The sequence below is a fragment of the Oryx dammah genome, unplaced genomic scaffold (assembly GCF_014754425.2).
Source record: "Oryx dammah isolate SB20612 unplaced genomic scaffold, SCBI_Odam_1.1 HiC_scaffold_8, whole genome shotgun sequence".
NCBI classification, from domain to species: Eukaryota; Metazoa; Chordata; class Mammalia; order Artiodactyla; family Bovidae; genus Oryx; species Oryx dammah.
In genome coordinates this window covers 42,382,589-42,406,216 of record NW_024070192.1, presented here as the reverse complement: position 1 = coordinate 42,406,216, position 23,628 = coordinate 42,382,589, and the positions used below count along the sequence as shown (strand labels likewise).

The window sequence follows — 23,628 nt, the reverse complement described above, 5'->3', positions numbered from 1 at the left end:
ACAGATTATATAAATATGAAAGATGAGAAACCTTTTTAATGTGTTTTTGGGTGGGGGCAGGAAAGCTTAGGAGATTTGTTCTTCTAAATACTATAGTTTGCAACTCTGTAAATTATGTCAGAGTGCACACAGACTAGAGCTTATTGAAGATCTGGTTAGAAAAACGAAAGAGTCGTATAAATAATATTCCATATTCTTTAACCTGTAGTGTCCATGAACATATAATAAGTACTGAGGACAACTAAACATTTTCTAGACTTATTTGTTGTCAAAAATTTTGTCTCATAGTTTTTGCTATTGTTTTCTCAACAGACTTCATCTAAATACAAGTAAAAATAACTTTTAAGGAAGTGAATCCCGTGAATGTGAAGGAAAAATCTAAACATTTAGAGTGTAGTTAGGAAGTTCTCCTGAAGAGAAGGGTTGGCTACCCACTCCAGTATTCTTGCCTAGAGAATTCCATAGACAGAGTAGCCTGGTGGGCTAGAGTGTAGCAGGTTGTAAAGAGTTGAACATGGCTGAGCAACTAACACTTAGGAGGTTCTGTTACTGAGATGTGTATTGTATTGGTACAGTTGACATAGTAATTGTAGTATATAACAAAAAAATAGAGGATTGCTGATTACAAGGTAATGTGGCCAGAATTAGAAGAAAAATTTCTTAATCCAAATTGAAGAATTCTCATTATAAATTATTATTTTTGTTGGATAGTTAAAAACCTGTATCAGAGCCATGAACTTTAAAACTGCTAAAAAAAAAAAATGCTAAAATATATAGAGGGGAAAGATTCTTCACATAAAGTGAATGAGGAGCATTAATTTCTAGGAGATTCTTGCTGATTAGTTATACTAATTAAAAGATGTTGTAATGTAACATTCTAGTACCTGAAAAGTATCCCCAGTAGTAACTTTCACTCTTGTTTCGTTTCAACCCTTCTGCTTGTCAGTAATACAAGCCGATTTGTGGCACTGGTCTCAGCTTCCTGGGATTAAGAAAACTCTACAACAAAACAACCACACCAGATCTAAAAGGCTTCCTGTTTTGGTAGTGTACTCTTTTGACTGACTGTATCTCTCTGAAGAATGGCTCATGGATTCTTCTGGCTGTTTAAAAAACAGTTGAACTTATATTCTAAGTTCAGAGAAGGATTGATGAACCCAAGAAGATATAAGAAAGGATTCTTTCTCACAACCCTTAAAACCTTGTTTTTCTTTTTCTCTTTTGAAAACTTCTAAGTGTTTATAGAATCAAATGTTAATTTAAAACTGAGGAAGTGCCTGTTAGTATAACTGGAATGCCTGTGAAGGTAAGCAGATGAAAGGACAGATGCACTGTTTTATTTAGAGAATGTAGTATTTTAGAGAAAGTAACTGGTCATAACTGAATTGCAGGGCGAAGGATAACTCCCTTTTTCTGAAAGGAGGAAAGTTGCCTAAATGTTGTTCATTATCTCTACAGCAGGAGCTTCATTAACAAGTGCAGTCGAAATAACCAGGGTATTGCAGCAGCAGAGAAACTAAGCACAGCAAGCCATTCAATAACAAAGAAAATAAAAGAATTCCTGTATAACAGGCTTCCACACTTATCTGTGTTCTGTGCTACTGTTTGTGCTGAACTAAAGCATCTGCTACCTCAAGTTAAGAGAGAACAAACTCAACATGGCGTGAAATTACTGCACTGCCATTCACATTCATTAGAGTTATATTGTTACCAGCCACAGGCATGACTGGCTTTTGCATGAATAATAAAATAAAATGCTGCTTTGTGAATTTTACCTTAAAACATTACAAGAAATGGTACTAACCTTGAGCCAAGAATGGGTTTATCTTAGAACAGCTTTCCTCACCATGGTAGGGTCAAGAAGTCAGTGAAGTCAGAAGTTGCAAAGAATTTTTGCTGCATGAGGCCTTTGGAAAGGGTATTGTGTTAAATCAATTTACTCATTTTTTAAAATTACTATTGTGCAGGCTAACTATTATTAGACATTAAAAATTACTAAAGTGCCATTTGGCAACATCGTAGTGATCATTGATTCAGGCAATAAAGCCATCAATGGATGCTAAATGTAGTGGGTCAGAGTTTGATGAGGAATATTTACAGTTAGACAGAAGGAAAAAATAACTTTGCAGTGTAGAAGCCTGAAAGAACGCTTCATCCAAATGATCACAGTTATCATCAGTCATGGGAAAAACTGACTTCATGTGCCTACTAAAGTTATGCACTGAGAAGACATCTGGGTCATTCCCGTTAAAAAATACATTCCCTAGCGGCTCAGATGGTAAAGAATCTGCCTGCAATGCAGGAGACCCCAGTTAGATCCCAGAGTCAGGAAGATCCCCTGGAGAAGGGAATGGCTTCCCACTCCAGTATTCTTGCCTGGAGAATGCCATGGACAGAGGAGCCTGGTGAGCTACAGCCCATGGGGTTGCAGAGTCGACACAACAGCAGCCAACAGCATCAGCTTGAATCTGATCTTAAGAAAATGTCAGACCCAAATTGAGGAGTGGTCTACAAAATAACTGGCCTGTGCTTTTCCAAAATAGCAATGTCATAAGAGACAAAGAAATGCTAATTAACTGTCCTCCATTAAAGAAGACTCAAGAGGCAGTGACTACTATGCAGTGTGTGACCCAGAATTTCCTTTCCTTGCTGTTTCATTGACTTTATCTTCTGGTATCTAGGTACCAGATATTTAAATACAAAAAAAAATGTAATAGTCAATATAATATATTTGGTTTCCTTCGTATTTTGCTTTCCTGGATTATGTGGATTCTAAGCAGTATTGTGGATTTTGCTTGGTATTTTTTTAAACAACAGTCAAAAATGTTAGGTCTCAGCGTAGTTGACTTACATTTCAAGCTATTGAGTTAAAAATGATAATACTTGTTTTACCAAATTTTCTGTCAGTGGGAGAAAGTAGAGTCCTCATGCTGTTTTAAAAATACTAGGATGCACCATTTATGAGTAACGAGAACTCAGGAAATGAAGTAGCAGTCACTAAGATAAATTTGTAAAGAAGTGATTATATTCATAAAGAAGTTTGGTATGATTTTTAGACAGTTAAATAAAAGGAATGCTTTATTTTCAGGAAAATAATTTGATGAGTGTCTTATTTCGTCCTGGACAAGAAGAAGAAATAAACTGAGTGATTGTAGTTAAGTAAATAATTAATTGAATAAAGATGGCTTCTAGTATTATATCTGTTGAAGAGCTTTGTCCTCAGTCCTGTTCTAAACTTTAATTAATAACTTAGATAAAGGCATTGGTGACATACAGGCCAGATTTCAAAATGATAGAAATCTGGGAAGAAGAACCACATCATTGAATGACTGAAAGAGAAAATGAAAGATAACGGTAGCCGAGAGTGATAATTATCTAGCAAAATAAATCTGACAGGAATGAATTCTACAAAGACAACCAGTCATCCATGATGGATAGAAGGCAAAAAAGCTTTAGATTAATTCATGGAAGCTCAGTTAGCCAAATGGCCAATTGGCCATAATTACCAAAAACTTCGACTTAATATGTATCAGTTGGGTCCAGTCAGAAAAATAGAAAACACGTTAGTACTTCAAACACAGGGAACTGTAATGCAAGGAATTGGCAATTTAGATGTTAGAAGGCAGAGAGAAAAGGCAGACACTGAGACACTGAGCTATTAGAGAGTAACTGCAGGAGGCAGCTATCATACCAAGAACTGAGAAACAAAAGGGGAGATGTTATCATAACCGAGATGCCACACCCCTAAACTCCCACTCAGACTTACGAGGGGACATGCTTGTGTCCTGAAATGTCCTAGAAACCGTATTACTAAAAGATGTTCATTTACATAAGAAATACTGCAATTGTAGTCTCTACACTGAATTAAAAGTGACCACGTTTGGTTCTGAAAATAAAGCATAAAACTAATTTGACTTCAATCATGTTACTGTTCTGTACTTTTCCCCTCATGTTTAAAATAGCTTTACCGTTAATAACCCTTCTACCTCAGATGTATCACTAAGTGACCTCTCCGGAAGATTAAAGTTTTTATAGAAATTTAGGGAATTAAAAAAAGAAGCAGCATGGCAAATGAGTTGGGTGGGCTAAACATTCTGTTTGGTTATACTTTTTTTTAATCTTTCTCACTGATACCTTAAGCATTATTAAGTGGATTTAGTATTGAGTGTTTCAGTATATAGGTATCTGTCATAGGATGAAACGTTGAAGAGCAAAGTTTGGAATTGATTTCTCTGTCTTTTTTTCCTCTCCCCCTAAATATTGTGTCTTTAGGTCAGTAACAGATCCAAGAGATGGAAAGAGAGTAGCACTCAAGAAGATGCCCAACGTCTTCCAGAATCTGGTCTCTTGCAAAAGGGTCTTCCGGGAATTGAAGATGTTGTGTTTTTTTAAACATGATAATGTAAGTGAAGTTGGTGTTTGGGATAACTATTTCCTAAGCACGTTTAATTATGTTAGTAAAGAGCACTTAAAAAGGGTACATTAAAAAGGGTATGTTACCATATTAAGGGATTTGGAAACCTGAGACAAAATAGACCTTCTTTGTGAATGAGCAAATTTAAATGAATTCTAGGATTTATTGATTGACAGAAATATTAATTGATATAAAGTAAATGTTAAAACTTAGCTTGGGAACAGTACTAATACTCGATGTAAAAATAGAGTATAATATGTAGTCTGAGTGATTTAAATAGAAGTAACTGGCCCCTGATTTTAAATGCCTTATTTTTATCTTTTAGTATTTTAAATCAGAGTTAAGTTAAAGATAGAAGAAAACAGTTTTTTATCGGGAGGGAGGGGGGAGGGGGGTTCATGTTTGGGAACGCACGTACACCCGTGGTGTATTCATGTCAATGTATGGCAAAACCAATACAGTATTATAACGTAAAGTAAAGTAAAAATTAAAAAAAAAAAGAAAACAGTTTTTCCTCTGAAAAAAAAATACAGCAGTTAAAGATAATATGGGTTATCTTATTTATTGCTCTGCCTAGAGATGTCAGGACTCATGGGGAAAGAGAATCATAGTGGTTTGAGAGAGCTTCTCTTCAACTAATCCTGAATTAACAGTCTGATATATGTAAAACTTACCTAGCGGATGTTAGTGTTAGACTGTTAATTTAATATGAAAAGAAAAACTGCCTGGAATTCTACATTTGGTTCTCAACCTGTGCTGTTTTAATTGTTGAAATAAAAGTCAGGAAAATAATAATTGCTTGTGAATCTGACTGCTGGTTTGCACAGGAACTTTAAGAACTTTGGCCAAAGTGTGAATCACAATTTATAGAAGTTTGAAGTATTTGGTAAAACTGGGAATATCAGACTTACAATGTGTTTTTATTTGAAGCTCCTTGGTTTGACATATTTCATTTTACTGATTCCCCCACCCCCAATCCATTTTCCTTAAACTTTTTTTAGAAAGTTATTGTTGTGTCATTTATTCAGTTGGAACTGCTTAACAATGTGTGTGTTTGTTTCAGTAATTTTGAAAACATCATTCCGGTTGCTATTTCATGACTAGTTCCTGAAATTTTGGAAGTGATTTTAGATTGATGTCTAGTGCTTGCTTTGTTATTTATTTCTCAAATTTGCCTTGTGAATACCAACCCAGCATCAAAGAGTTACACACCGTATTGTATACATTGTCAGAGACTCAAGTAAAGGGATCCATGGGAAAGAAATATTTTGCAGGTGGCATCAGAAATTCACTTACTACAGGTTTCAGTGGTTTATTATATTCAGACCTATCTTGGCTTCTTTCATAAAGGAGGGATGGTGTAATAGTCCACTATTTGTATATGTTACTGTCTTTGCTCATGACTCATTCCTATAGAGCAGCTAATTAAGTTACAGAGATAGTGTCAGAGTGAGTAGTGTGAGAAAAGAAACAAACTGCGTTTTTGAAAATCACACATATTAACACACAGCAACTACTGTTCAGAGCTCCTGAGCTCTATCATAAAAGAGTGCTTGGACTTCTTTGGGAATGTTTGAAAGTGAGGCAGATAGTTGGAGCTGAAGACATCATGGCACCACTGTTTTATACATAATGAATTTGTGCCGTGCTCTGAAATCTACAGAAGTATCTCTGGGCCAGCATACCTGGTATGTGTGGAATGCCAATCTAAGAGGCAACTGGTATTTGATGTAGTTAAGGCAGCGGATGTTTATTAATTGTGTCCTGTGTACAGAGTGTAGTGCTAGGTCATATGGAGAATACCAAAAAAAAAAAAAAAAAAGTTTAAAATATGGTCCTTTTTTAAAGGAAGTAGACCAGATGCTTGAGCATTTGTTACTGAGTGTCAGGAAGTATGTAGACACTTTACGTATATTAATATGTAAAAATCTTGTCTGATAGGGCTTGTTATCCCTACTCTGCAGAGAAGGAAACCAAAGCTTAGAGTTAAGTAACTTGCCCAAGGTCAAGGTGGCACAAGATTGGAATTTAAATTTGTCTTGCTTCAGAGCCCATATTCATTACTTCAGTAAACATTTATTGTGCGCATCCTATATCCCTAAACTCCATCAGCTTCTAGGGGTTGCTACCCTCGGGGAGTTTAGTAATGTGATAAATACTGTGATAACAGTGCTGGGGGAGGACTACCTGCATGGTTAAACATTAATACAGGACACTGCTCTGTGCAGAGTGAAAAGCTGGGCAACCAAACCTCAAAGTAAGGTAAGTCTTAAAAAATGCAAATTCATAGGTTTCATCCTAGACCTACTAAATTGTAATCTCTGGGGTTGAGATTACAGGTAGCAGTACATTTTTTTAAAGCTTCTCAGGTGAAAGATGACAGATAAGTATTGTACTATTAAGAAAAAGAGAGTAATTGTCCTGGACTTAGACTCTCAAAGATGATTTTAACAGGGAGAAGGTAAACCTTAAGATGAGCCTTTTGAGATTAATATTTGATTGACTAGAAGAAGAAGAAAGGAATGTCGTGATGAAAGTGGCATTTAGAAAGATTCACCTGGCCGTTGCAGGAAGGTTGGGTTTTAATTTGAATGACTTTGTTTGTGTCAAAGAATAGCTGCAGAGGCCTGGAAGACTTTGGATTTTCTTTTGAACAGAACTTCAAAGTCATTGTATCATATTCATTGATTTCAGGTGATCTGACTGATTGAGATATACACACACACATTGTTTTCCATTAAAGTTTGTTCATCTTATAGGATAAGTCCACTGGGGTATAGTAACGTAGTGGGCCAGAAATGGGTTTACCTTTCTAAAGATCAGTGTTGTTCAGCAGTTTAGTAGCATCTCAGTAGTATCTAGGCAGAATTTGGGCTGTGACTGTATATTCTCTACTTCACAGACATGGTTGTCATTTTAACAGCATAGAAAAGTGGTGAGTGAGGGTTTTTTCAGTCTTTGAGAACCTGATGAATGCTGGGTACCCTCTTTTGGAAAAATACATATGCACACAATTTTTATTTCATTTTAGACATTAGCTAGTCCTCTAAAGACCATCCAGAGCCTCCTTAAGACCCACTGGTTCCTGCCATGTGCCCTTGTTATACAGTTCTTAGGTTTTTCTTGTCCTTAGGTAATAACACTAAGCACACAGTAGGTAGACAGTCTATTGAAGAGTAAGTGAGTAAGTGAGAGTGACAGGAAAAAGATATGAAATCTTGAAGTCTAGAATGATACCCTCAATGATCTTTCTTGGAGGTACTTCTTCCCAACCTTTTAGTTCTGGAGTAGAGGAGGCCAAAGAGGAGGTAGAGACAGCAAAGACGAATCATTTGTTTTCCTTTGTATAGTCTGACTAAACTCAAACAAGGCCTTTCTGGGTTCATAAGTAGGAAAAAGAGTCATACCAATAGGACCCTTCTCTGAATGCCGACAAGCTGTTTGGTTACAGACATTATTAATGCTAATGGTTCTGCTGCTAAGGAGTATGAAAGGGCAAAGGATAATTAGAATAGGTTACTTATCAGTGGATTTGGTTTTGTTTGTTCTATGCCTAAATCTTGTGGTACTCTTGATGCATTTATAATAACACAGTAGCTTGTATTCATGGACTGAAGTACTCACTGTGGTTAATATGCATGCTTTACCCAAGTTGAGCTATATATTCAAGGTAATCCCAATGAGCATCCCAGCAGGGTTTTATGTGTATGTGTGTTTGGAAATTGACATACACTCTAAAATTTATGGAAATGGAAAAGACCTAAACTAGTCAAGACAATCTTGAAGAAGTTAAACAAATTTGGAGATTCAGACATCCAGGTATTGAAACATATGAAGCTGTAATAATCAAGGCAGTACAAGGATAGACAGATAAATGGAATAGAGTCTATAAACTGACATAACACATATGTGTTCACCTGATTTATAAGATAGGTGCCACTGCAATCCAGAGGGGAGTGGATGGCAATTTCAGTATACCAAAATCAATTAGATACCCATTTGGAAAAATCTGGGTTTCCCTGGTGGGTCAGTGGTAAAGAATCCACCTGCCAATATAGGAGACAAGGGTTTGATCCTTGGGTGGGGAAGATCCCCTGGAGAAGGAAATGGCAACCCACTCCAGTATTCTGGCCCGGGAAATCCTATGGACAAAGAAGCCTGATGGGCTATAGTCCATAGGGTCGCAAAAGATTCAGACACGACCTAACAACAAGAACAATGAAAGAGGTCTACTTCATGACATATATATAAGTTAATTCAAAATGGATCAGAGACTTAAATGTGAAAGGTAAAATAACAAAGCTTCTGGAATGAAACACAGGAAAATGTCTTTACGACTTTGAGATAAGCAAAGATTTCTTAACTAGACAAGTAAAGCATTGACCATTTTTTTGAAAAATGTTATAACTAGAACACCATTGACATTAAAAATCGATGCTCATCAGAAGTTTAAGGGACTTCCCTGGCGGCTCAGATGGTAAAGAATCTGCCTGCAGTGCAGGAAACCTGGGTTCGATCCCTGGGTTGGAAAGATTCCCTGGAGGAGGGCATGGCAACTCACTCCAGTATTCTTGGACAGAATTCCACGGACAGAGGAGCCTGGCGGGCAAGGATCACAAAGAGTCGGATAGCTGAAGTGACTAAGTATGTGCAACACAGAAGTTTAAGAGAAAGAAAAGACAGACCTCAGACATCATCCAGCAAAAAACTTGTTTCCAGAATTTATTATGTAATAGAACAATTTTTAAAATAAATGTTTACCATTTGAGGAAAACCATTAGAAATAAATATTTTACTTGATGTTTTTTCAGACTGTAAATTCTGTATCCAAACATTATACATCTTATAAAGAGCTCCTCCAAATCAAAAATTTTTGCCCATCAGTAAAAGACTTAAGAATTTCACCAAAAATAGGATAACCAAATGGCTAATAAGCCTATGACAAATTGCTCAAAGTTGTTAGTCATTGGGGAAATATAAGTTAAGATTAGTGAGATACTACTATATACCCACCAGAATGGTTGAAGTGAAAGACTGACAATACCCAATGTGGATGAGAATGTGAATCAGCTGAAGCTTATTGTTGATGGTAAGAATGTAGATTTGTAAAATCACTTAGGAAAACTGGTTATTTGTTACCAAGTCCGAGCTTGCTCTGCTCCTCGCACTACAGATCAATGAATCAGAGACAAGGTGCTGAGGCAAGGAATACGACTTTATTAAGCCGACTGACCGAAAAGATGGCAAACTAACGTCTCAAAGTAACCATCTTGTTGGGATCTAGATGCCAGATTCTTTTATAGAACCAGAGAGAAAAGTGCTGAGGAACTAAAGTCAAAAGGCAGAACAGAGAGGGAGAGCCAGTGAGGGAGGAAAGTAAAAAAGACCACCAGTCTTATAAAACATCTACTGGAATGGCCTGCCTGTGGAAGAGATGTGTTAATCTCTTGCAACCATTCACAGTGGACAGAGTCAGATTATCTCTGTGAGCTGAACAAAGGCACTTTAGTTTGTCAGTCAGGCAGAAGGCCAGGGTCCTCTGAGACAGGTCGTTGATGTATGATTATAATAACGACAGCAACGAACAGCAAGTCAAAGAAACAGTCAACACGGAGTCAGAATTGGTGGTTCTCTGCCACGGTTTCTGCTAAAGCTGAATATACCCCTGCCCAGTGACCCAGCAGTTCTCCTCTTTGGTATACCCAAGGCAAATGATTGCACATATCTACCAAAGGACATGTACAGAAATGTTCATAGCAGCTTTATTCGTAATAACATTTAGAAACAACCACCAAGTTTGCCAGCAGTTCTCTGGATAAATACTTTGTGTTATATTCCATTGATATGATGGTATCCTACACATCAATAAAAAGGTTGAAGATTCACACATGGGTGAATATCACAGGCAGTAAATGGGAAGAAACCATATACAAAGACTTGATTTTTTATGATTCAATTTACGTAAATTTCAAGGACAGGCAAAAGGAATCCATGGTGATGGAAGTGAGAATAGTGATAACCTCTGAGCAGGTATGGGTTTTGACTAGAAAGGAGTAAGGGGACCTTCTGGGATGTTGAAAAATCCTTAATTTCTTGATCTAGCTTTTAACCGTGGAATAAAAATTTATCATGTTATATACTTTATGTGTATAAAAATTATTCAGATTATACACTACAATCTGTATATTTTACTATATGTTACAGCTCAAAAAAATAACATTCTCTACCTTAAACAACTTAAAATCTATTGGGGGTAGGGGTAGGTGAGAGAATGGAGAGGTGGTGGGAGCTCCTTTGCTTAAATTTGGGATTTGAATTAATTACATTTGAATTCCACAAACAGTTACATTTTTAGTCTTTACATTTAGGACTGAGCTTATTTACAGCAATTGTTTTATTGATAAAGGGTTAACTTAAAACCCACTAAGCCATTTACTAATGTAACCAATTTTAGTGAATCTTCTAACATCACAGAGGTTAAAATTCTGAAAAGCAGCTACCACAATGAGCTTTTGTCCAACTCTTAAAAGATTTGAGAAATGTGCTGAGACACTGGTAATGACCATTATTTCAGGATGGAGCTTTAGTTCATTTTTTAATTAGACAAATCAGCTTGCTTTTTGTGTGTTTGAGGTCCTCAGAGTCTTGAGTCTGTGGTATTTTGGGATACTTTGACTCTTTACAAGTGACCTCGTATTTACATCATAAGGCTAATCTTACATACTTTATTCCCATAAATAATAGAGGGGTTATAGAAGGACTTGGACTATTTAAATAGTGAGTCAGGCATTAAGTCTGGGGTTTGAAACTCTGCTAATGTTCCTTCTCACTTAACTCATTTACATCACTTCTGAGATTCCTGAATCATCTCTAAGCACTGTTTTGCCACCTGGAAACACTGAATGCTGTCATCTGATAAACATTTTGAGGTAGAAAGAACAGGAATATAAGACACTGGGCATTTAAAAATTCTAGACAGAGTTTAAAGTATTATACCTTCAAAGCCAAGAATCACAGCTAAATGCTTTGGTGCAAACGTCTAACCCTATTTTATGGCTGTTCTACAGAAAGCCTCATAAAATTTGGAGTAAGAAAGCCTCATTCTTCTCTATCAAGGTTTAAAATGTATGGTTGTCACTTTCCTTTAGATAACCTCTAATTATAGCAGATAGATTTGAAGTGTAAAATAGCTTTGTCTAATGGACGCTGTCACTCACTGCATTCTCTTTCCCCCCAAGACAGGATGTATGTTGTTCAGATACAGAGCTTAGAGTCCAAAAGATGTCAAGTAAAACACTAATTTCTAACTGCCTTCCTCAAAGCATCAAATATTCATGTTAAAAATTGTTCTGTCACATAATGAGAAATGAATTTATGTGAATTTGTGACACCAGCTAATTATAGGTGTTTAAAAATATAGAAATGAAGTAATTTATCTTTCATATGGTAAAAATTATTCTTTGAAGAAACTGAAAAATCTGTTATTTTCCATTTATACCAAGATTTCCAAGTATAAACATTTTAATTCAGAAAGGAAATATAGATATTCTTTATAAACTAAAGATACTCTTTATAAACATCTAAACTATTTTAAAACCTTTATACTTAACTGGTATTAAAGTGAGTGAAAGTGAAAGTCACTCAGTCGTGTCCAACTCTTTGGGACCCCATGGACTGTATAGTCCATGGAATTCTCCAGGCCAGAATACTGGAGTGGGTAAGCCTTTCCCTTCTCCAGAGGATCTTCCCAACCCAGGGATCGAACCCAGGTCTCCGGCATTGCAGGTGGATTCTTTACCAGCTGAGCCACAAAGAAAGCCCAAGAATACTGGAATGGGTAGCCTATCCCTTCTCCAGCAGATCTTCCCGACCCAGAAATCAACCCGGGGTCTCCTGCGTTGCAGGCAGATTCTTTACCAACTGAGCTATGAGGGAAGCCCTAAGCGAGTGAAGGCTTTTTCAATAAAGGAGGTTTCATTTAATTAAAAACTTTATAAAGTAACAAATTATTGGCTAAAAAAAAATTAATAACCTTTAAAATGAACAAGGGACTTCTCTGGTGGTCCAGTGGCTAAGATTCTGTGCTCCCAATGCAGAAGGCCTGGCTCAATTCCTGGTCAGGGAACTAGATCCCACATGCCACTGCTCGGAGTTCACATGCTAAAGATCGAAGATCCTGTGTACCACAACTAAGAGCCGACACAGCCAAGTAAATAAAAATAGTTAAATAAAATGAACAAAGTTTCTTCCATACATAAATCGCAAGGGGAAAAGTGAAAGAAATAGAGGAGAAATTTATAGGTAAAACTTGCTAGATATGCATCAACCACAATATGTAAATCCTCTTTAGCTCCTAATTTAGATTAACACCTTCCCCCCCCCAAAAAAAAAATAAGAAACTTAGAAATTTGAGCACTGGGTATTTAATGGTGTTGAAAAACATTAAGTTTTCAGATTTGTTCATTGTACTTTTTAAAAGTTTTTAGCTTTTAGAGATGCTTACTGATGTACAGTTGATAATTTCTTAAAAATTATACAGGGAGAGTGGAGGGTATAGATGAATGGAGAAAGGTCACATGTAGATAACTATTAAGGCCAAGTCTTGATTACATGAGTATTCTTTTATATCATTCTACCCACTTTTATATGTTTGAAGTTCTCCATAATAAATTTTTTCTTGAAAAACTAAGCTAAAGATCAGGAGATATGAACTTGTACTACTAAATAAATAACTATTTATTTTCTGTTAAATACCTTATTCTGTATCCCTTGAGCTTGATATTTCTCATTAGCAAGATAGGTTTGAATTCTTAGGTGTGATGTCATAGATGGGGCTTAAAGGAGTTGGTAGACAGTTGGTAGGGGAAGAAGGCCTATTTGTTACATTTCTGTGGCAGAAGTCACATTGGTAGTGTGCAGCTTTTATAAAGGACTTGAATTTCAGATACCTTAAAGTCTTTCTTTTTTCCACCTAGTGACTTCCTTTTCTGTAACTTGGAATAAAATCCAAAACCCTTACAGTAATTTAGAGATTTTGTGTGATATAACTCCTGCCTTTCTCTTCTGTTTTATCCCAGTCTGTTTTCCTCCCACCCTCTGTGTTCCATAAGCACTGGCATTTCTGTTTCTAGAATCCTCCAGGTTCTTTCTTGCCTCAGTGCTTTTACACTGCCTGACCAACTCCTTTTCAGCCTGCCACTCCTAGTGTTCCTTCAGGGAAGCTTTTTCTTCCACTGCTCTGTACTTTTTCCCTTCATGATAATGAATGTCACAGCTCCGTTTTTGTTAACTATTTAATGCCTTCCTCTCCCCTAGTCAAGAGAGTGGGGTGGTTATTTTTATTCATCAGTTTTACTGAAGAGCCTCCCAGATGAAATACACATAGTAAACATTTTTGAACAGAGGGATAAAGGATGAATGGTAGATAGAGCTCTCACGCTCTTAAAGCAAATCCTGTTTCTTTCCAGCATTCTTCTGTGCAGGTGTTTGGTAGCATGTAGTATATCCCAATTGCCTCTCTCCTATTGGTGTAGCTAAAATTGTCTTTGATAGTAATTTTACAAAGCCTGTCTTAATGTTTCAGTGTTTCTTGATTGATAAATTTAGTTCATCTTAGTGGGCAATTATAATGAAGCCTGAAATCATTAATGAGTTAAGAATACTTTTTTGCATTTATGTTATTATGGTTCTTTTTTTTTTTTCCTCTAAATTTTGCTTTTTTTTTTTCCTTTCCCCAGGTACTCTCTGCCCTTGACATACTCCAACCTCCACACATTGACTATTTTGAAGAAATGTATCCTAACCAGGGAATGTGAAAGAAGGGAACAACTTTTTAATTAATTTGTTCCTCTAGCACCTTCAGGGGTTCATGCCTTGAAGTATATTAAATCTCATCCTTGCAGAAGTGGTTGAGTGCCTAGAACCAGGTAATTTTGAAATCCCAAGTATCTGAAAAAGCTCAACGTTATCAATATATCCTGAGTGGTGATACCACAAAACAGGACTTCTGAATAGATGTGTCACTTCATCCCCCACATCCTTGTGAGATAGGTTATTGCTATTCCTTTTTTGCTGATGAAACCATTGAGGCAGCTGTGTTGTAACAGAATTTGGTAAAGTCCTTTGTCACTGTACAACAACTGCCAGTCAAGAAGATAATACTGATCTCTCTTTTTTTTTTTTAACCACTTGGGTAAGGTGAAAATTAAAGAGAGCTCTTGAATACTGTAATTCTTGGTGATACTTCAACCTACTAGTCCTTTATGGAACTCATCCCTCTGTGCAGTAAAGGGTTAACTCGGTGAACTTGGGGCGCCTTACTCCTACACATTCTCAAGAAATGACTGACCTTTGACCAGCCTCTGGCTGATAGAGTGTCTTTGTAAACCTCTTAATATTCAAAAATGAGATCTTGGGCCAGGCAAGATGGTTCCGACATACTTTTTCTTTAAACGTATATAAACAATTAGGGGTTTCTCTGGTGGTCCATTGGTTAAAAGACAATGCAGAGGACACCAGTTCAGTCCGACATGATGCAAGAAATCTTTTTTTTTTTTAAGTATATAAAATTAAGGATGGGAGGATTGAGAAAGTTTTTTTCCTTCTCAGCTATAGATTAGTAGTAGCAACTGATGTAAGAGCATTAATGATTACATTTCCTAGACTTTCTGGCGATAACATGGCTCCTGATTGAAGAAAAGAAGGAAGCTGGTAGGAGGGGGGCAGTACTTGTTTCATTCAGCACAAGTAACTTCGTATGTTTGGCCAGGAGCCACCACCTTTATCCTTTCTGTTGGTGGGAAGGGAATCCATATATTAGAAGGCATTCCTGTGAGTGTGTAAAATCGTTTCTGCCTCTTTGGAAATGAAGAAGTTTTCTTTATTAAATAAGAATTTTACTGGATTTACAGGTGTGTCAGAGGTCCCCAAGATTACTCTGAGGTTTGATGATTTGGTGAAAGGACTCAAGGACCCAGGAAAGCTGTTCTACTCATGGTTACAGTTTATTACTGCAAAAGGATACAGATTAAAATCAGCAAAGGAGAAAGCTACATGAGGCAGAGTCCAAGAGAAACCAGACACAAAGTTCCAGTTGTGCTCTCCTAGTGAAACTGCACAGATAGTGCTTAATTCTTGCGGCAAAAGTGTGTGACAACAGGAGTAAAGTGTTATCGACCAGCAAAGCTCACCTCAGCCTTGGTGTCCAGGGTTTTTGTTGGAGGTCAGGGAGCCTTCAGGACTGACCTTAGCTACTCAGTCTCTAGCCCTCCTCCTTTCTCACCCAGAGGTTGAACTAATACAGCTGGCCCAGGGCCCCAGGTGAACGAAAACAGGTGTTCACCATAAATCACATTGTTAGCATAAGCCATCTGGTGTGGCCAAAGCATCAGGTATGCTAAGACATTCTTACGAGGCAGGATATTGCATGAGTTCAAAGGTTATTTCTCAGGGGCCAGTCAGTCCTAAAGACTTATGGAATGTGTAAGTTTGGGGCAACCCAGAGCTGCTGTTAACCCTTTATTGCACTTAGGCCGTCTGTGGGGAAAGAATGTTTTCATATAAGATAATTGGTGAATATGGGTATTTTTAATAAATATCAAGTATTTGCAGATTTTCTTCACTGAAAACGTAGCTAATTCATTATATTCTTGTCTGTCTGTCTTATAGTTCAAGCATGAATTCTTTACATCAGGCATTAATTTTTTATACTTGGGTTTGTTATTCCTTTAAAATGTTTACTATTATAAGGTAAGAATTCTCAATGCTTATTATTATTGTTGTTCATAATTTGAGTATGGGAGATCCTAGATTCATTATTATTTCAAATACTTAAAGAGCCGCGAAAATTTAGCACCATTGCGGTTTAAAACCATGGGTGGCATAGGTGATGTAATAGCTGTTGGTAGCTGATTTCAGCCATTTCATTAGCTAGCAGAATGTTTCTATGAAATTCCTTTCCCTAAAATTGTTCATGAATGTTTGTATTAAAAGCCTTTGCCATGGAATATTTGTGGAACCCTCTAGTACACCATTTACTTAAATGTTTTACTTTATTTACCTTTAGGTTAAAAGATTGACACCTGTGCTTTCACAGTTACTAGCTGGCTACAGATAGAAAAACCTTCAAACCTAAAACCTCGGCATTCTTTTTTCTGTTGTACAATTTTTAGCTATATGTAGAATGATGCACAGAAAAAAAGGTGCTTTTCAGTGGTTGTGCCATTTGGAAAAAAACAAAACAAATCCTGTTAACATAAAAAGAGTTAAACCAAAGCTGCCACAGGATTATAAAGACTTTTTTTTAATAAAGAAGACATGGTGAAGCTTGGGGTACAAAAATACTGAAATTACTTTTTTTAGAACAGCTAAATGGAAATGTAAGAAATGCCTTAGTTGCATTTGTGCTCTGCCTGATTTTTCTAATATCCTAAATAGAACATTTTCTATGTCCAGTGCTTTTTAATACAAATAAATTTGTTGTAGCCAAAGCAAAAAAAAAAAAAGATTTCCCTCAGTTTCCCTCTGAAAAATAAGAAAACTTCTGCCTAAAACACAAAAGTATTGAATGATTAATAGGATCTCAAGTTCCTATTTGATTTCAGTGTAATACATTATCCATCTGTGCCAGCAGCTCCCTCTGTAGTATCTCAGAATCATGGCATATACATTAAACATGGTTTTAGACAGTGCCTTTTTTTTTTTTTTAAGTTGAAGGCTTTTAGAATATATATTTTGAATTTTAAATATGTGATCTTGGAATTGTGCTTTGAAGAAACTATTTTGGAGGCTCTGTTGTTTTAGGTAAGTTCTAAATACATATATTGCTAGGCATCTAATGGATGTCTGATATTTCATCGATGAAAAAGCCCACTTATGGAGTCAAAAATATATATAATGGAAAGAAATTTATCTTTAGTAATCTTAAACATAGAGTACCATATCATTACACTTTTTTCTAAGACTAGAAAATTGGGATGTTATAGTACATATGTAAGTTTCAGCAGGCAATATTTTAAACCAGAAGATCTTTTTAAAGGTAATAGAATAGTTAACATCATTTTAGAATATCTGAGGTCTGTGAACGTTTTGATGTAATCAAGTGTACAATAAGTGTCAACGTGTATATCATGCAGTTGCTGCTGCTGCTAAGTCACTTCAGTCATGTCCAACTCTGTGCGACCCCATAGACAGCAGCCCACCAGGCTCCCCCGTCCCTGGGATTCTCCAGGCAAGAACACTGCAGTTAATCATCCGTTTTTCACTAAAACTATAATAAAATGACTATATCAGTGCCCACCAAAAATTTAGCTTGGGTTTTAAAAGACCATGCGTCCTTAAATAACTCCTTATGCAACTTTTAAAAAGACAGTAACCTTCCTACAGAGTTCAGCAGATGAATCAGGTATGGAAAGAGCAATAAGTTCTACCCTGACCTCTGTATCTTTTAGCTTTTGTGTTTTCACAGTTTTAAAGTCTAATATATCCACCAAAAAATATATTCTGTAATAATTAAGAAAAAATTATTTTTTAACTTGAAACACAGTCTTAACATTTTATGGAAAAGAATATGCATGGTATAAGTCTTCTGTGCTAGAAACAATTACAGCCTAAAACCAGTAGAAATGAGAAGTCTAACGGGATGACAGTGTGCTGCCGTTTGCCAGGACTCCTGGGTTTTACCTTATGTCCTGGTATTAATAAGTTTCTTCTTTTACTTTCTGAAGTGTCCCTATTTGAATAATAGGTTTGGCTTGTGCAGGCAAAGTTTAAACAGGAATTTCTTGTCATAAAGGCAGCGATGGAACCTACATATCCATTTCAGCCAGGTAAAGTCTTTGGTCGGCAGTAATGTAATACTGTTGAGTAAACTGCTCCCAGATGCAGTGGTTTAATTGATAGTATTAGTAGACTGCATTTTATATACACAATGTGTAATTCCCTAGTGCTATGAAAGAGCTCAGTAACCCTCAGGGAACCTTAGGAGCCAGTGAAAAGCTAAGAACAAGCAAAATATAAAATGTGTAAATGCAGATATAAGTGCACTCTTTCTGCAGCAAAAGTACCAGTGAGGACTGGAAATCTACATCTTAAGAATTTTGAAGATTTCCATATTGTTAAAATTTCCTCTTCATATTATTCTATAAACATAAGCATCAACTATGTTCCTAGAACCAGGAATTTTTTTTCTGTTTTGCTCACTGTTGTGTTCCCAGCACTTAGAACAGTACCTAACATATAGTAGGTGCTAAATAGATATTTGTTGAATAAGACAGTGTCTGACTTAAACAGGTTTGTAATCTAGTGGATGATACAATCATATAAATAATATAGATTGGAAAGTACAGTGATAGAAAAAAATCTACATATCCTGAGAGCACTGAGGATCTGATTTTCACTCTTTCCCATTTTAGTTTCCAAGCTGATTACTTGAAAAGCATTTGATGTTTTTAAACAAAAACTTTCATTTACCCACCATCACCAGTTTGGCTCCTTAGCACTGAAGCCTAAGACAGACACTTAGAAAGGCAAAACAGAGGAAAAGTTAGGTAGAACAATCCAAGAACAGCAAAATTCTTAACTTTAACCACCTTAGTCAATATCTCCTCAGCTTTATTTATTCATGTGGCCAAACATTTAGCACTGTTATATATTTAACATTGTATTAATACTAATCTCTGTGGAGGTTATAGAGATAAATTGATGAATTGTTTAATTTTTTAAAATTTAGTGTGTCAAATTATTCTCAATACTTCACTCTTATTTTAAAGATGAAGAAACTGTAGCTCAGAGAGGTAGATAACTTGATCAAGGGATTTGAATCCATGTTGACTGATCTGGTGGGTCAAGAATGCTCTTAACTCAGTACTGCCTCTTAATGTTTTCCCTCAAGAAAAATGTTCTCCTTCCAGTCAGTGGGGTGAGATAAGAACTAAATAAATAACTATTATGTATGGTAGATTGTGTCAGAAGATTTAAAAGAAGAGATTGCCTCACACAGAAAAAACCATAAGATTTCATGTAGGAAAAGACATTTTAGTTGAGTATTGAAGGATGAGAAGGATTTGGATTGTTATCATTGAGGAGGATGGATATTCCAAATGGATGGAGTAAGTATTAGCATCTTCTAGGGAATGACTAGAGTTTAGAATGTGTGAATAGTGAGAAATTAAGCTAGTTGGAGCCTAGTCATGGAGGGCCTTGAATGCTGAAGTAAGGAAATTCATCTTTATTCAGTAGGCACTTTAGAATCCAGTGAAGGATTTTTGTGGTGAGGAATGACAGAATCAGAAGTGTATTCTATAAACTTAACAAAGAGTTTCTGTTGGGGTGTTGAAAAAGTTCTAGAATCAGAAGTGGTGATAGTTGCATAACATTGTGAATGTGCTTAATACCATTGAATTAAGAGGTTTTTAAGCATAGCAGTGGGACCAGCCATAGTCTAGAAAAGGTAGGAGAAAAGGCAGCTTACTCCTCTACTTACCAGCTCTTTAAATGGAGACCATGTTACCCAAATCATGTTGATGCTCTTCATATAAATCCATTATACATGTTTTTTGATGGCCAAATTAACTAAATCTTAAAAATGTCAACACCTAATTCATTTGCTGTTAAACTTTAGAAAATGAGAATATATTTTTTAGGTCTCAAATTCCAATGTTATTTTCATGCTGACGCATCAGCAGTGGAAAAAGCAGAATTCAAAGTCAGGTGTGAGAAGTTTAAAGATATTTTCCTTTGACTCTGCCTTGAGCTAATCACCCAAAATTTCTGCATCACTCATTCTCTGAACAGTGAGTTTTTGAACTTATGGTGGAGTCACAGTCCTGCATTTAAACTGAAACATATTCAACACAGTTTTTTGAATTTAACATGGTTAAAAGAGAGAGAATGTAGTTTGTGCCCAATTCCACTTATTTACCTTCTTTTCCAGAATGAGTATGAGACAGAAATCAAGATGTACTGTACCCTCAGTTAGTTTCAGCTCCCATATGCTTCCCACAGTGAGAGCATTTCACCAAACTGAGTGTGATACTGGTGTTAAGAGAGGTACTTTTATGTGCCATGACCCCTTAACACAAGCCGTCTGTTTCATACGGGGTTCAATCAAAGAAAACAGCACTCTGTTCCAATGCCAGAGAATATAATACTGTTGAATTTAATGAGAGTTTGATATGTTGGTCTCCAACATGGTATCTTCCCAGGTGATTTTTTTGTGTGTGTGATACTTGGTGTTCATTTTATGCCTTAACTTTAGAACTTTACCCTCAGGAAAGAGGTACCAGCAGGTAGTATCAAGTATAATGGCAATTGCTGTTACCCTTAAGGAGTTCATGGTTCAAAAGAGATGATTGACGATTGTGAAATAATTATAATACCAGAGTAATCAAGTTTACAATAGAGATACTAACCACATTTTCTTATGTATGAAAACTTCCCTGCCCTCCGTCCCTCTCCCACAAAAGAAGAGTTTGGAGGACTTACCTGGAACTTAAAATTTTCATAGAATAAAACATTTTCCTACATCAATTCATATGAGATCAATTGCATATTAGTAGGATAGATATGGGGCTTTCCTGATAGCTGATAAAAAATCTGCCTGCAGTGTGGGAGACCTGGGTTCAATCCCTGGGTTGGAAAGACCCTCTGGAGAAGGGAACAGCTACCCACTCCAGTATTCTGGCCTAGAGAATTTTATGGACTGTACAGTCCATGGGGTCACCAAGAGTCGGACATGACAGCAACTCTCACTTCTCTTCAGGATAGATATATTTTCCATATTTTTTCACAAAATTTTAGGCGGTTTCTGGTTTCTATTTGTGGGTCCATATAACCCTTTTTGTATAGCTATTCTAATGAAATAGCAGTATGGAACAGTGCTGAAGGTGGTACATCTAATTGCATGATAGAGTATTTGTTCCATAAATGTTAGAAAGTAGGTACTGTGAACAAGTGGATAAGGTACTCATATCTTTTTTCCCCAAATTCATTAAAATGTATTTTGATACATAGCAGATCTTATATCTTGACAGAGGAGGCAAATCCCTTTAAATGGACCATTGTTTTAGCTTTTGTCTCTTCCCAGTTGCCATAGAAAATACTCAGAAACAGACTTTTGATATACCTCTCAGATTATTCTAGATTTTTGTTCTCTGTATATTTTGAATCCTCTCTGCCCTATTCCTTTTAATAACTTAGCTTTTTTAAATCTTCAACCAAAAATGAATTTCACTGTGATGGGTGGCACTGGGCAGGTGTATTAAGGAAGCATCTGTAGCTTGGCATATTGAGAGGCTTGTCCTCCCTTCAGAATGCTGTTTGTGGTGGTTTATACTGCTGATAGCAATCTACTCTCAGGTTTTAATGACATCATTCTTGCACCTTTACAATCAGACTGGAGTAAGTTGCTGTCAAATTCTGTTGGGTGAAGGACATTTGAAACCAGATCGTCTGGACATAGAAGTAAGTTTTTCAGACCCGTTGCGAAAGGGTATGTGTGCTTAGTTAGTTGCTCAGTCGTGTCTGACTCTTTGCAACCCATGGACTGCAGCCCACCAGGCTTCTGTGTCCATGGGGATTCTCCAGGCAAGAATACTGGAGTGGATTGCCATGCCCTCTTCCAGAAGATCTTCTCAACCCAGGGATCGAAGCCAGGTCTCCTGCATTGCGGGTGGATTCTTTACCATCTGAGCCACCAGGGAAGCCCTAAGAAAGGGTGGATAGGTCTAATTTGAGGACCCGTTGACAATAAGAAGCATGAGGCAGTTTATATGACTGATAGGTGCCTCTTTATCCTGTGAAGGGGTGAAGTGGGGATTGAAGAATTTGTCCCTTCTCTTCATTAATTAAAAAAAAAAAATTGGAGAAGTAAAATGTTTCTCATCTTGGGGAGAGACTTCTCTCAAATATATATATTATGTCCAGAAAAAGTAGTGACTCTTTCGGTCTTTAATTCTGCTTCTGTTTCTTGCTCTTAATGTCTGGGTTTGTGTGTGTCTGCATTTATTTGCTTTGGGGGCTATGATGACAAAAAATTAATAACCCCAGACTCTACTACCAACATTTGACAGATACAGAAACTTGCCTTTGCCTTCTGTAGGGCACTTTGAGAAGACAAGACTGAGGTTTGAAATAATATCACATATTCTAGGATGCTTTTTCTGTCATTGCATATGTGGTTATAGCTTTAGTGACAAGGACTCAGCCAACAGGATATAGAATGACAGCTTTCCAGTTTTCTGTTTTTGTTTTTTTTCTTTTTTCATATGGTAGAATTGACTGTTTTTTTTAGTCAATTGAAAATTGCGAATTAAAGGTGGTTTTAATTTTTTTGATTTTTGACATTCTATACAACAAATTAGTTACCTTAAAAAGAAGAGGAATTTGCCTTAGCCTGGGAAAGAGATTGTTATATTCAAGCATTTTAACACCATGACCTTTTATTCCATTGATTTCTATAGAGAAGCACAGGCATGCTTCAGAAAAGGTCAGTGATTCTAATTGAAGCACACACCAATTTTTTTCTAGTTGCAAAGGCGCCCATGCTTTTTGTTGCAAAAAAGATGATGAGATTTAGAGCTGACCATTTGTTACGAGAAAGCAATTTTCTCTGTGATGCATTGCTGTTTTTCTTTCACTTGGAAAGCATTGTTTGAAATCAACAATATCCAAAAACCAGATTTTTCCTTATCGTGCTATTTAATACCCCTCATTTTTATTTCTGAAGCCATTACATATCTGAGATCTCAATTGAAATTTCCCGCTGTGGACCTGATTTTTTTTTCTTTAGCCCTTTTAACTTTTATTTAATTTATTTATTTATTTATTTTTATTTTTACTTTATTTTACTTTACAGTACTGTATTGGTTTTGCCATACATTGACATGAATCCTCCATGGGTCCTGATTTTGAAAGAAAAAAATGTGAGGAAAATGATACCTATTAAGTCTCGCATATTTATGGTTAAAAGATTTTCCTTCCAACAAGAATGGCAGGATTTCAGAATTAGTGCTTAACATGAGTTTAAGCATGTTTTAACTGTCATTCTTGGACTTTTCATAGAGAATCTGTGGCTTTAGGAACCAAACTTGGGTATCTACATACTATAGTTCGTTAAACCAAAAATTCACTGTGTCCTTTTGGAAAAGTCACCTGATCTTCATATTTGTTCTAACTTATATTGCATGAAGATGGAAGACTTTCTTTTTTAAATGGTT

At 36.4% G+C, this 23,628-nt stretch overlaps 1 protein-coding gene across 2 annotated transcripts in view; it reads left to right on the top strand.

Annotated features, from left to right (window-relative positions):
• Nucleotides 1-23,628, top strand: part of NLK (nemo like kinase) — a 127,810-nt gene that overhangs the window by 61,836 nt on the left and 42,346 nt on the right. For both annotated transcript variants that reach the window (XM_040243951.1, XM_040243950.1), the window contains exons 2-3: nucleotides 4,273-4,402; nucleotides 14,152-14,207. In XM_040243951.1, coding sequence (XP_040099885.1) covers nucleotides 4,273-4,402; nucleotides 14,152-14,207 — 186 coding nt within the window. The remainder of the gene's footprint in view (nucleotides 1-4,272; nucleotides 4,403-14,151; nucleotides 14,208-23,628) is intronic.